The 12,915-nt window shown below is 51.8% G+C and overlaps 1 protein-coding gene across 1 annotated transcript; it reads left to right on the top strand.

Annotated features, from left to right (window-relative positions):
• Positions 1–397: 397 nt before the first annotated feature.
• On the top strand, positions 398–12,642 carry LOC143160436 (microsomal triglyceride transfer protein-like). The gene is made up of 18 exons (XM_076338164.1): positions 398–464; positions 1,621–1,802; positions 2,008–2,151; positions 2,678–2,785; positions 3,417–3,533; positions 5,206–5,345; positions 5,645–5,798; positions 6,492–6,649; positions 7,197–7,362; positions 7,813–7,920; positions 8,048–8,260; positions 8,391–8,605; positions 9,225–9,322; positions 10,380–10,501; positions 10,926–11,153; positions 11,477–11,601; positions 11,900–12,070; positions 12,348–12,642. The coding sequence occupies exons 1-18, from the start codon at positions 398–400 to the stop codon at positions 12,490–12,492; spliced, it is 2,661 nt and encodes an 886-aa protein (XP_076194279.1). The 3' UTR covers positions 12,493–12,642.
• Positions 12,643–12,915: the final 273 nt, after the last annotated feature.

Raw genomic sequence — 12,915 nt, forward strand, 5'->3', positions numbered from 1 at the left:
TCTTTTCTTTTCAAAGCAACCATTTCTTCCCCTTTCCCTTCTGGTGTGGAGAGATGGTTCACCAAGGGACGGAGCAGCTTTCTGAGCATCCCCCTCCCATATCAAGGCAAATTAGCAGTTTCTCTACCCCGCAGTGCTTCCGGCAGCTCTTTTTTGCAGCTTTCCTCCCCTCCCGCTGGTCTTTGGCAAACCTCAGCTGATTTCCAAACTAGCTCCGTGGCTGCTGGGGGTTGGTGCAAAGGTTTAATTATTTGCTTTTCCTTGGGTGTGTAAGGCGGGGATAGGGAGAAGGTCGGGCCCCATCGCCTGACGCTGCAAATCTTGCCCACTTTTGTTGTATAGTCTCTCTCCCACCCCCCTTCCTTCCCAATCTCCCGCCCAGCTCCCAGAGCCCACCATGAATCCACAGGCGATTTCAGAATACATTTGCCTGCTTTGCTTTTCCTTCGTGAGCACAGCAAAAGGTAAGAGACTTTGGGCTGCTTCGGGTCCAGGGACGCGACGGGGTCCAGATGCCCCGAGAGGTGGGATGCTCATCCCGGTGCACAAAGAGCCTCCTGGGGCTCGCCATAATGCAACATCTCCCCGGTCTCTGGCCGGGGAGGGAAAAGTTATTGCCACAACAACTACAAACAGTCTGAGCATCTCCCGAGGCGGGGAAATTTTTTGGGACCGTGGAAGTCCTCCCTGGGGGGGTGAAGAAAACCAGAGAGCTGGGGCTTTTCAAACTGCACATGATGCAGAAATATAGAAACTCTTCAGTCTGAGTCACGGAGGAAAGCCCCAGGGGGTGAGCTAGATTTCCATCGATTCATTTACCATTATAACAAAAGTAGCAAAACTATAAAACATTTCAGAAGCCCAGCAAGTGTATCAGATTTGCAGGAGAATTTCAAATGACTTTAGGAAATAGATTAGACTGATTATGTCATGGCAAAAGCAACCCTCCCCACTACAATCATATTTGTATATGAACAAGAGAAGCGAGACCAAATAATTCTAGATAAATAAAATTAAAGTGGGGAGTTCTGATCTAAAGCTGCCCCATCAACTTCATTTTGCCCCATCACAAAGTCAGTGATTTAATTAAGAATTGGCGGTTCCATGGGAAACACACGATACGAACAATATGGCCTCTCTTCTCCCCTAAATAAAAATGCTAACGTTGCCCCAGTTAATGCACAATGCTGAAAAGACACTTCAAGACATCCCTTCTGTCTGTGGACATGCTCAGGAAACTGTCCTTCAGGATTAAAGTGTGTTTCTCTGGCACTTTCAAAAAGTCCTGAAGTCCCCGAGGAGGGCCCCCACTCTGGCCATCATTTCTAAGGCAGGACTGGAAATGCTAGCGGGAATCGGCTGTCGGGAATCCGAGAACACCCAAATATCCAAACCGCAGGCACAAATAATTTCCCATGAAAACTTTCCCATGTTCTCCCCCAAATGTGTCAGCTATACCTACTGCTCGGCGTAAAAATGACAATTCCAGGAGGCAAAGTGATGCAGGTCGCAAAGCATCCCTGTGAGTCCAGGTCCTCTAGGATGGTGGATGCTGGCTGCAGCAAGTGGAGGGACTGAGATCTGCGACCACATACCTTCAACATTTGCATCTTTCCTTAGGGGATTTGCAGCCGCTTTCTTTCCAGCCCAGGACCCTGTATCAGTACCGCTATACCCTGGACGTCCAGCTGGACCACGCATCCACGCCATCCCTGCAGGGAGCCTGGCTGCGGGCTGAAGCGTTGGTCCAGCTGCACCGGCTCTGGAGGGACCAAGGCGGGGAAGAGCTGCTCCAGGTGCAGGTGCGTGAGGCGGTAAAGCTATTGCAGCCGGGTACTCCTCCTGAGAGCAGCGATGCTGTCTTTCTTCAGCCCCTTCCCTTTCTAGCCCAAGCCATCTGAAAAATGGCCTCTCTGACCAAGAGGCCATCACCTCCAGGTAGAATGCATAGCAACTTTAGAGCAGACATGCTTGGTCACTGCTTTCTGCCATCTTCTGCTGTCATAGATCCGTGACCTAAAAGCCCAACACAAGCCAGAAGAGGAAAGGAACCAGGACGGCACTGGAGGTCCACCTGCAGAGATTGCACTGAGCCAGGAGGCGCGGACAGAGCTCCAGCAGCCGGTGTTCATCTCCTGGAGCAGTGGGAAGGTCAGCTGGACACCTCCTGGGCTTGCTCATGCCCTCCGCAGAGCACTCCTGCCCGCATCCCAAATTTTCCTGGCTACAAAGCTCACACGAACTCCTGCTCCACCTCTGATTTCATATCAGAGCACAAGGAGCCAGGCAGGGTGGCAAATGCAGGTCTCCCGCAGGGTCCGGTGTGATCCTAGATGCAGCCCCATCCTCCACAGGGGCTGCAGGCTCAGCTGGAGCTGCAGCGTCCCATGTGAAAAGGGCCTCAGTCCTAACTGTGGGATGTGAGCTCCTTTCTGATCTTCTCCTCTAAGGCTTAGGAATACCATCAGGGGGAAAAAAAAAGGGAAAATTTGTGGGCATACATCCACAAAGCCCATGCTATTGAGAGATACGGTCCTCCATGTGAAAAATCTTCAGGTATCTACAGGGTGTTGCGTAGGTTGCAGGGGAGATGCCTCTCAGCAGGAAAGGCAGCAGAGAGCCTGCAGGGTCCCCCAGAGCCATCCCAGCAGGCAGACACCAGCTCTTGCTCTCCCAGGTCAAAGCCTTCTACGGGGACGAAGCAGAAAGCATCCTGATCTCGAACCTGAAACGAGGCGTCATCAGTCTGCTCCAGCTCCAGCCCCACGCCAGCACCGCAGTGGAGGTAGGTGCAGAGCCGGGGCCAGATCCTGCCCGAAAGCCAGGGACCATGCCGCAGCAGGAGAGCCAGCCCCGAAGCGCAGCCAGCCAAGGTGCTTCAGCAGAGCCAAAATTCAGGATAAACATCATGGGCTTTGCTGATCCAGCTGCCTCTGGGCTGTGAGCGAGGATGAGTATTGGAAAGACAGAATTTTCAGGAACGGGCACACTTACAAAATCATCATCTTTCCCTGGACAGTAGGAAAAGTGGAGAAAAAACTCTACAAGAATTTCTGCCAAGCAGGTTTTGCTTTGCCCAGCCCAGCCAGCAGCCGGCAAATGGCAGGGAAATCCCTCCCTCCAGAGCTCAACTGATGCTGTAGTGACCTGCGAACAACATGAAATAACCTCAAAACCCAAAATGCAGGCACAAAGGTGCTGCTGCTGGTGTTAGCCTAAATTTGCAAACGCAAATTTCCTGCCCAGATGGACTTGGAGCTATCCAAAACCCCCAAATACGCCCCAGTTTCTAGCTTTTTGATGATTTTTCTATTTATTAGTTTGTCCTTTGTGTCCGTCCTCTACACAGATCATTTTACTCAGGCTCAATCAAAGCCGATCGCCTTTAACCATGGTCACTTACGTTTGTTTTTCAGGAGGACGTCTCCGGGAGCTGCCAAGTCACGTACGCCATGTCCAACCATTCCGTCACGAAGACAAAAGATCTCCTCAGCTGCGCAAAGCCTAAGTCCGGATTCACCTCTGTAAACAAAGCAAGTCCATTGCTCTCGCGGTGTTGGGCTCAACTTATATCAAGGACATCAGGGTTGTCCCCAAAATCTTCCTACAGGTGGGCTGTGAGTCGCACTCCCAGCTGGCTTCAGCCTTCTGCACCAGCCTGGGATGGGGCTCCAGCCCTTAGACCCATACCCAAAGTGGGATGCACCAACATACCTCAGGAGGAGCATATCGTTTTGAGGTGGGTGGGAGCAGAAAAGATGTCCTGGGTCATCCCATCCCCATCCTTGTTATTACTTCTGACCTGTCAGCTAATCCTGCTTGGGAAGGTGGAGATAAAGAAATGTTTTCTAGACCTCAGACTCATTGGATTGGGGATTAGGTTGACAGGGGACAGGACCAAAGACCGCTGCTTGTTTGATTTAAAGCAGTAGCCCGCGTTCAGCCCTCACATAAATAGATGAAACTCTGTGGGTCTTAATGCACTTATACCTGCCATGATTAAAATTGATGTTTTTTTTAAAATAGATAAATTCTACTGAATTCAATATAAAAATGGACATCACTGCACAGAGAGCCCATGGGCTTCAGCAGGGATCTCGACACCTGGCAGTCAAACTCTGAGTGTTCTTACAATAAAAGCTTTCTGGGGTGTGAATCATGGCAAACTTACCCAAGAAAGTAACAAACCCTGCACAGCACATTTTTGGCAATAAGGTTTTCCCACAAGCCTGCCGTCTGGACTTAGGCAGCTCTCTGGACCTTGCCTGTAGGCGTAGCTGTGAAGCAAAATAACGATGCTGCCCGGCTCTGTAAGAGGCAAAGCCTATGGATAAAAAGCTGTCTATTAAAATAGTGATATTATTATTGCTAATGCCATTTGCTGTCAAAAACCACCGCTTGCACGTGGTTCAGCTCTTTCGTTTCCCCAAGACCTGCCATGTGCAAGCCCAGCTGCTCTGATAACGTCTCCCGGCGTGACCAGCGCTCCCCTTGCTGGGGCAGGAAGACAAGGCAGAGGTGAAGTCCAGCAAGTGCGTCATTTCTTTCAGAAGGGAAAAAGCTGGAAAGCTCCCCCAAGGTCACCACGCAGCACAGCGAGGAAGCCGAGCATTTTTTGGCATGAGCACGGTGGAAATTGCTGTTGCTTAGCTTTCTCTTTCGCTCGGAGAATGTGCTTGCTGATGCTCGTCAGGATGAGGCAGGTTTTGGCATCGAGGGCCATACCTCTTCCCACGTCATGCAGCTGTTTTGGGGCAGCTATGGAGCTAGCACTGTTGAATGGACCTGAAGGAAGGGCGATGCTTTGGGAGGCATTTATTTCCAGTTTGCAGTCTCCAGGCATCACCCACACCAGGGAGGAGCATCCCCTGCTCCCTCTGCTGCCCTTTTCTTCTGTGGCTGAGCCAGAGTGACACCACCTTGTAATGAAAGAGAAAGTCCGCATGGTGTCACCAGTCTGTCTCCCCACATCAGCCACAGGCAAGAGCATCCCCTCACCGTGGTCCTCACCTGCTGCTGCCTTCTCCCACATCTGGGAAGAGGTTGGGCTCTTCTGGATTTTCCTTTCCTACATTTTGCAAGCGAAGTGGGTTATTTTGTGAACTGGAAAGCTCTTTTGCTGCTAATAGAGAGGAGAGAAATCTCCTGGGGAGAGGGGAAGGGAGAAAAGGTTGCATTTTTTCTCCTTGCTTTTCCTTTTTCAAGACTTTTGGAGTCGAGTGGCAGCCCACCAGCAAAAGCCAGTACATGGTGAAAGACAACCTCCTCCAGTCGGTGCTGGCAGAGGAAAGCCATGTAGTGTCTCCAGCCCTGAGGTCCACCACCAGCATCAAAATAAGTTCAAGGTGAGTGATGTCCCCATACCACTGCCCAAATTCGGCAGCCTGGCATGGGATGAAGGTGCATCTGTTGGAGTTAAAGTGTTCACTGCTCTCCTGCCAGCTCGGGTGGTACAGCGTGGTGCAGGTGGCAAGGAGGACAGGGTGCAGCAGCCGGGCATGGCACGGAGAAAACACCAGACACCTTTTGACAGCTTCCCTCCGCATCTCCTCCTTCTCCAAACCTGCATGAACCCAACCAGCCTCTGAGCCACAGAGGGTATAAATGACAAAGCGCTTCCTGATGGCTTCTTCTCCCTCCACAGGCAGCAGCTCCAGCTAGTGTCTCCTCCGATGCCCGGCCCAGCAGAGGTGGCCGGACGAAGCCTCGAGGACGTGCTCGCTGGCACGGAGGGACAGCACCAGCCCCTGGGCATGGCCAGCCTGCCCTTCAGGAGGGTCTGCACCCGCTGCCCATCGGTCAGTGACGCTACCCACCTCCAAAACTCACCACATGCTCTCCCCCAAGCTGGGCACCTGGGCGGGCAGGAGAAGGCTGTAGGATTTGGGGTTAAACCACAGTGGTGCATTTGGAGGGGCTGGTTACTGCTGTCAAGGCAGGATGTGGCCCTGGGAGCGCTGTAGAGCAGCAGCCTGACTTGTTACCTCTCCTAAATATCATCTAATGTTGCTACCCGTAGTGGAAGGACCCCTCTGTCACCCCAGACATAGCTGTGTTTCTGTAACGGGAGAAGTAACCTGGTGTATGGCTGGCACATCCAGTTGGGTTAAACTCATCACAGGTCTGAGGTCAGGAAACATTTCCACCACAGGTCAGGCTAGCAAGGACAATGGAGGGGTTATTTCTGCCTCCTCAAGTCCTCCAGACTTTTCACCTAGGAAATCTGGAATTGCAATGACTTTCAGGCACCGGTGATGCTTGCAGTTTCTCCTGCTCTTTTCCTGGCACATACCACAAATTGGGGCATTTGGGCTTCAGCACAAGCCCTCAGCGGTGGGGGTGGGAGGCTGCAGTAGATGCCTGCAGGTAATTGCACAACCCCCATGGACCCCTCCCACTCCTAAATATTTCCCAAGTATAAACATTATCCCATGATTCAGGATCGGGGGTAAAAGAGGCTAAATTCCACCTAACAAACCTCATCTTTGCAGCTGAGAGCCTACCTGAAGGCTTTTGACAGCCAGAGAGTCAAAATGGACACCTCAAAGGTGGCGACCACGAGGCAGTTCCAGAGGTTCATCCAGATGCTGCGCAGCGCCAAGAAGAGAGATGTTCTGCAGCTGCTGAAGAGAGCACCCGAGGAGATGCTGTGAGATTCCCAGGAGCTATCTTGCCAAAATTGGCTTTCTGCGCATGTAGAGCCCTGGCACGTAGGGTCATTCCTGGCCCTGGCAACTAAGTCCATACACCATACCTGGTCCAGGCTGCTGTCCTGGCTAGTGCAAATGTACTCTGTTTTTTCTTAATGCCTGTTCTGCACAAACACTGCATGGCTTTTTTTTTTTTTTGCTGCCTTTGGAGCGGAGCGAATGCTCCAGCAAGGCTTTCTGCAAATATTGTTGGAGGTCTGTTATTTACAGACCATCCACCCATGGCCGTAGCATCCATCCCTTGTCAGTGTGGGCGCTGGGGCCGGGCTCCTCTCTGCAGTGAAATACCTAGATGTGGGTGAGTTCAGAGCAAGAGCCAACCTTCTAGGGTTTTTTAACCCATGAAATGAAGCTCCCGTGAGTTTAAAAGCAAGAGGAAAGCATGGAGAAGAGAAAGGGGGATGAGGAGCTGCACAGGGCACCTTGTTTCTTCTCCATCTCTATCGGTGGGTCGTGCCACTGATGACCTCCCTCTTCTTGCTCCAGCCCCTTCGTCGTGGAGGCAGCGGTGGCCGCACAGTCGGTGGCATCTTTGGCAGCTCTCTCGGACTTTCTGGATTTTGGCAAGGAGCCCAAGTCCCTGCTAGAGAAGTTTCTCTATGCAGCAGCTTTCTCTCCCCAGCCTTCAGGAGAGCTTCTCCGCCTGGTGTTAGTAAGTACGGACATTTCTCTCCCCCCATGAGGGTCCTGTGTCCAGGATGGTTCCTCATCCCATTTCAGGCAGGAGGGAACAGCAAGCAAGCATGTTTTCCTGAAAAAAGAAAATATGTTTCTGTAGAAATATATCTTCCTGCTTATGGGATTATTTTACGTGCTTTTAATGGGACAGTGGTGAAGGGAGTAGATGCTCCTCGGAGGAAGAGCATTCAGTGGAAAGTGCTTTATATCAGTGCATTACAGATAATAAAAGCTTAATTAAAAGCCACTGTGAAAAATCAGCATTTTATCCAATTAAACCATGCATTGCCTCCTTCAAGGCAGGTAAGAACTAGTTTTTCCTTACTTTTTTGGTAAATGCTTTGAGATAAGAGGTAAAACATACTCCTTCTCTTTTTCCCCATTTTTTTTTCCTGCTTCCTAATACCCCTTTCCCGGTTCCCAGGATAAGCTGGATGGGAAGCAGCTGGCCCCCGAGGTCCAGGAGACAGGGATAGTTGCCATGGGCTCTCTGATTGGCAAGCTGTGCCAGCAGAAGCTGTGTGGGCTGCAGGTGGGTCCTCTGCAAACCCCCATGCTTGCCTTTTTCAGACCGCCTCCCTCCTCTGGGGGTGCCCATAATGTCTCCTGTCCCTCACCTCACTCTCCTTCTCTTCTGCCCTCCTGCAAACCCCGAGCAGGAGGTAGAGCGTGGGGTGGAAACCATCCTCAGGGGGCTGAGAGGTGCTGAGGAGGAGTCTGAGGTGGTCATTTACCTGCTGGCCCTGGGGAACGCGGTGCTCCCCGAAACCATCCCCAGCCTCCTGGACCACGCCGAGGAGGGTCCCGCCACCGTCACCACCGCAGCCATCTCTGCCCTGCGGCGATTCCCCGCTTGGCACATCTCCGGCAAGGTACGAAACAAAGCTGCCAAGGCTTGGTGCTCCTCTTCCCATTCAAGGCCAAGCCGTCGGGGTGCAAACAGAGCCACAATTTGCACATCACCACCCTAACAGCACCATTTTAATTGCCCTCTCACATCAGGTGAAACAAGCAATGAGGAGGATTTTCCATGAGAAGAGGAAGAGCTATGAAAAAACATGTCGCCTGGCCGCTGCAGAAATCCTCCTAGATAACGAGCCCTCACCCATGGATGTCATCAACATCCTGCTGGCTGCCAACGAGCTGGAGACAGAGACAGCGACGTTTCTGCTGCTGAAGGTCCAGAACAGCCTGCGTGCCGACCACCACCCGGCAAGGTGGGTCTGGAGGGGAAGGTTGCATTTTTCCCCCTAGCTCTACATCACTGTTTTTTCCTCCTCCACACTCCAGCTGTGGCTTTTGACCCAACATGCCTTTAAAGCTGGATAAGCACGCATACTAGCATCACTTCTTGGAGCTGCCTGGAAATTCCCAGCTGCAGGAGGAAGGAAACAGCAGGGCTGCTAATGCAGATGATGCCCAGCCAGCCGAAACCCGGCATCCCTCCTTGTCCTGCCCTGCGGCAGCAGGACCCAGGCTTGTGGCTTCAGCAGAGTCCTTGGAGGCCAAGACTCTGGCTCACAGGGCAGCGCACAATTTGTAACTGCATTAATCTTCCTATCTGCACAAAACGAACCGAGCACTAACATTTTTCAGAGCTAAGCAAAAGCTGCACAAAAATATCTTACTGGTTTATCCTAATAAAGCAGAGGAGAGGGAAATTCCAGGGTAGCCCATGTCTGCTCATTTTCTTTTTTGCTCACACTTCTCTGGGCAACTGAGAGAAATAGTTTTGAAATTTATATTTCCTTCTTTGTACAGCCTTCTGTAATGACGACTGACACTTTCCCTTCCTTCCTTCCCGGTGCTGACATACCATTTCCCTCTTGCTTCCAGGAAGGTAATGAAAGACATCATGAGAGACCCACGGATAAATAATTACAACTTCTTCTCGAAAGCTGGCATCTCCTCTTCTTTCTCAGGACCTCTGACAGGTGACACCATGGAGGACACTCATCCCATGGTCCCCTCAAACAGCTAAAGGAGGGGCTGGTGGGGAAAGGCAGCTTTCAGAAGAGGCCTTGGCTTTATAGAAATGCCCAAAAATCTTGGTGTGAGGTTTCTGAGCATGTCCCCCAGCACCCGCTGAGGCTGGCTGGTTGCCATCGCCTGAGATGTATATGCCTCTCTGACACCCCTGCAACCACCTGGCTTTCTACAGCAGGAGGGCTGGGCTGGGCTACATACTTTTCCTAAATCCTGCTAATTTGAAAGAGGAACTTCAGCTGGAGATGAAACCAATGGTAGATCGTAGGTGGGAGTTTCTATGCTTTTCCTGATAAGTCAAGATATTTAGCTCCTCAGTTCCTTAGGTATTTTTAATTAGCTCTTCAAAGAGGAGAAGCCTTGTACTGAGATAAAAATCATCAAGCTTCAGAGGGACTGCAACAATTGACACTTGCTAAATATCTGCTTAAATCTTCACCCCTTGGCTCTCATTTCTGTCCCCCTTCAAATTATCTCAGTCTAGCCTTGTAGAGGGTAGGTGGAGGCAAAATAGCCAACACCTGGAAGAAAAACATTGCAATGCTAAATCCTTTGATTATTGCAAGAATGGAAGGAGATACTGCAGAGAAACTTTCCCCTCTGAATCATTTAGCTTTATCAGATATTTAATGGCTAACATATGAGATCTGTGCAGGTCAGCCGCACTGACCATAGATGGGACAGTTCTACAGGTCTAGCCGTACAATCTATTGAGGAGGCTTACAAATTACCAAGGAGAGCTCAGGATCCTGCTTTTAGACCTCCCAATTCCTGCAATCAATCTGGACAAGCTCTCTTAAGAAACCGCCCTGTCCTGCTGAGCACTGACTTGGTGGCACCCGGCGCAGGGGACGCACTTGCTGGGATTTATTTTCTTGTCAGCCTTCATCCCCTGCTGCTGCTCTCAGAGCTTTTACGGTTCACCACTGTTCAGTGACTCATGCGCAAAAAGTGATGTGCCAGGCACTGCCCGGGGATGCTTACAGGTGTCTCTCTGCCTTTCAGTCACCCAGGACCTGCTTTCCACCTTTGGGCTGGACCTGCTCTTTTTGGAGGGTGGATTCCTGAGAAAGAGCGTCTCTGACTTCTCGCTGTTCAGCCGTGGCCGGCGGCTTCACGCTGCTCAGGTGTGCTGCTGGGAGAGCGGCTGGGGGGCACGTACATGGAAGGGGGTGACAGCACTTACCCAGTGGTGACACTGCCCCATCTGTGTCCCCTCTTAACCTCCTTATGGTGCTTGACCTCACCTCTGCACTCAGTGTGCCCCGTATCAGAAATACATAAATGCATACCCCCATCACCGATGTGAAGCCAGACAGACCTGCTCTGGAGAAGGGAGTCCCCTGCCCCCCCAAAAAAAACCACTGCTGCACAGTGCTCAGAGATAGCTTGGATGCGCCATCCAGCCCACTCCATCACTATCCTCCTGCTTCAAAGGGTGCCTATCCAAGGGCTGGACAAGCATAGCAACTCAAATAGCATTGTGGGGCACGAAACGCACTCTCCAGCTTTGCTCCGTGCAGCTTGCATGTCTCTGCTTCTGTGTTTTAGGTCACTATTGAAGCACAAGGGATGGAGTCAATGCTGGGAGAAAACGTCTTGGAAGGGCAAGAGGAGCCAGAGCTCATGGCCGGGATGTCTGCCATCTTCTTCGATGTTCAGTTGCGGCCGATAGTCTTCTTCCAGGGATATACAGACTTAATGGCCAAGGTCCTGTTAAGCAGTGGAGAACCCACAAGCGTGGTCAAAGGGAACCTCCTGCTGATGGACCATCACCAGGTACTGGATGGCGGCGGGGGGGGTGACCTGCCTCCACACCAAATCCTAATGAATCCCATAGCATGAGCCAGTGGATTTTAGGTATGTTACTCACTGTGGATACACATCTAAGAGTAAGGTGGCACTGCCAGACTTCTCTTGGGGTTGATAAAACAGTGGGATGGCTCGGCTCTGCCATGGGACACACGGGGCTTGAGTTCCTCCCACGAAAGCCCAGCTGTGGGGTTGGGATAGTCGCAGCAGCCATGCATCGCTGCCAATATCAGCCGCTCAGCCAAGAGACGTGTCCAATCACAGCACGTTCTCCCTTCTCCATCTCCCAGGTCATTCCTCTACAGTCTGGCCTCCAAGTGGCCATCAAACTCCAGGGCGGGCTGGGACTTGACATTTCAGCTGACATGGACGTGAGCATTTGGGAGCAAGAACTGAAAACCAGCATCAACACGAGGTCAGCGGGTGGGAAACTGCTTGGCTCTGGGGATATGGGGTACTCAGGGGGCTCAGCACCCGGCACGAGGGATGCTCCACCTTAGTCTGACTTTCCATAGCCCCCTGCTTTTCTCCTGCTGGGTCCAGCCCTGCCTGGTGGAGACGTTGGGTAGGGGTCTGGTGGGCACTGGTTACACACTCCTTTTCCATGGCCAGACCTAAAATTAAGATGCTTATGGGGTTGTTTGGTGCCAGTGCACAGTGCCCAGCACAGGGCCATTGCTCGGTGACTGGACCCACATGCTTCCCTCTCGCAGGGGAAGTCTCGCCATTGATTTCCAGGCAGAATTAGATGCCCCTTTCCTCCAAGCCACCCTGAGAAGCCAGACAGAGGTGGAGACCTCAATCCAGTTTGACACCATCCTGAGGTTTTCCAGCAGCCCAGTGCTCATGTGCCTGCAGCTGAGAGAGGAGCAGGTCCCATACAGGTAAGCTCTGGATATGGCCAGATACTGTAGAAACATCATGACATGCTTGAGATAAAGAAGGACTTCTTGGGGAGAGGAGGGACTCTTATTGAGCAGGGTGGGTCGAAACCAGTAGGGAGGGGGCAAAGGACACCACAAGTTCATGGTGATGTGGGGTGGAAGTGCATGCCTAGACCATCAGGAGAAGCCCTGCAGGTGAATATGCTGGTCTGGGAGGAGGATGAGGTCCACCATCACCACAGCCTGCTGACCATCTTGCTGTCGCCTTGTCCCACAGAGAAATCTTCACAGTTTCCAAGTCTGCCGGGAGCCAGAGCAGCACTGCTCGAAAAGGCAGGCAGGGCACCATGCCCGGGCGGGAGTTTGCCTTGCACCGGGCCAACTCCAAGGTCTGCAACCTCCTGCTGATGGCAGAAGAATAGGGGAGTTGGAGCACTTTGGGACTGGATAACTGCCTGCCACACACCCCGGTTCTCTGTGAACCTGATGTGAGCTGTCAAGGGCTCTCCCCAACTCTTCCACAACCATCTTTTAATATGAAAAATGCTGCAATAAGGGCATCAGAAGAGACCACAAGAGGAACTGCTGCAGGACAGCCAGAGGCACCCCTTGCTTAGGGCTGGAGGAGCCAAGCCTGCCCTCCCAACCCCAAAGGCTGAGATTTCCCCCACCTGAACTCTTCCCCTTCATGGGGAAGGGCTTGCTGGAAGCCAAACTGGTCCTTGTAAAAAACAGCCGCCTTCTGCAAATGAATGAGTTTCTCAGAGCCCAAGAAACACTTCTGCAAGCCTATACCCAAAAATGCTGTGTTTCCTCCCCATTTATCAAAGCAGTCAAGAAGGGAG

Source organism: Aptenodytes patagonicus, chromosome 5, assembly GCF_965638725.1.
Source record: "Aptenodytes patagonicus chromosome 5, bAptPat1.pri.cur, whole genome shotgun sequence".
NCBI lineage: Eukaryota > Metazoa > Chordata > Aves > Sphenisciformes > Spheniscidae > Aptenodytes > Aptenodytes patagonicus.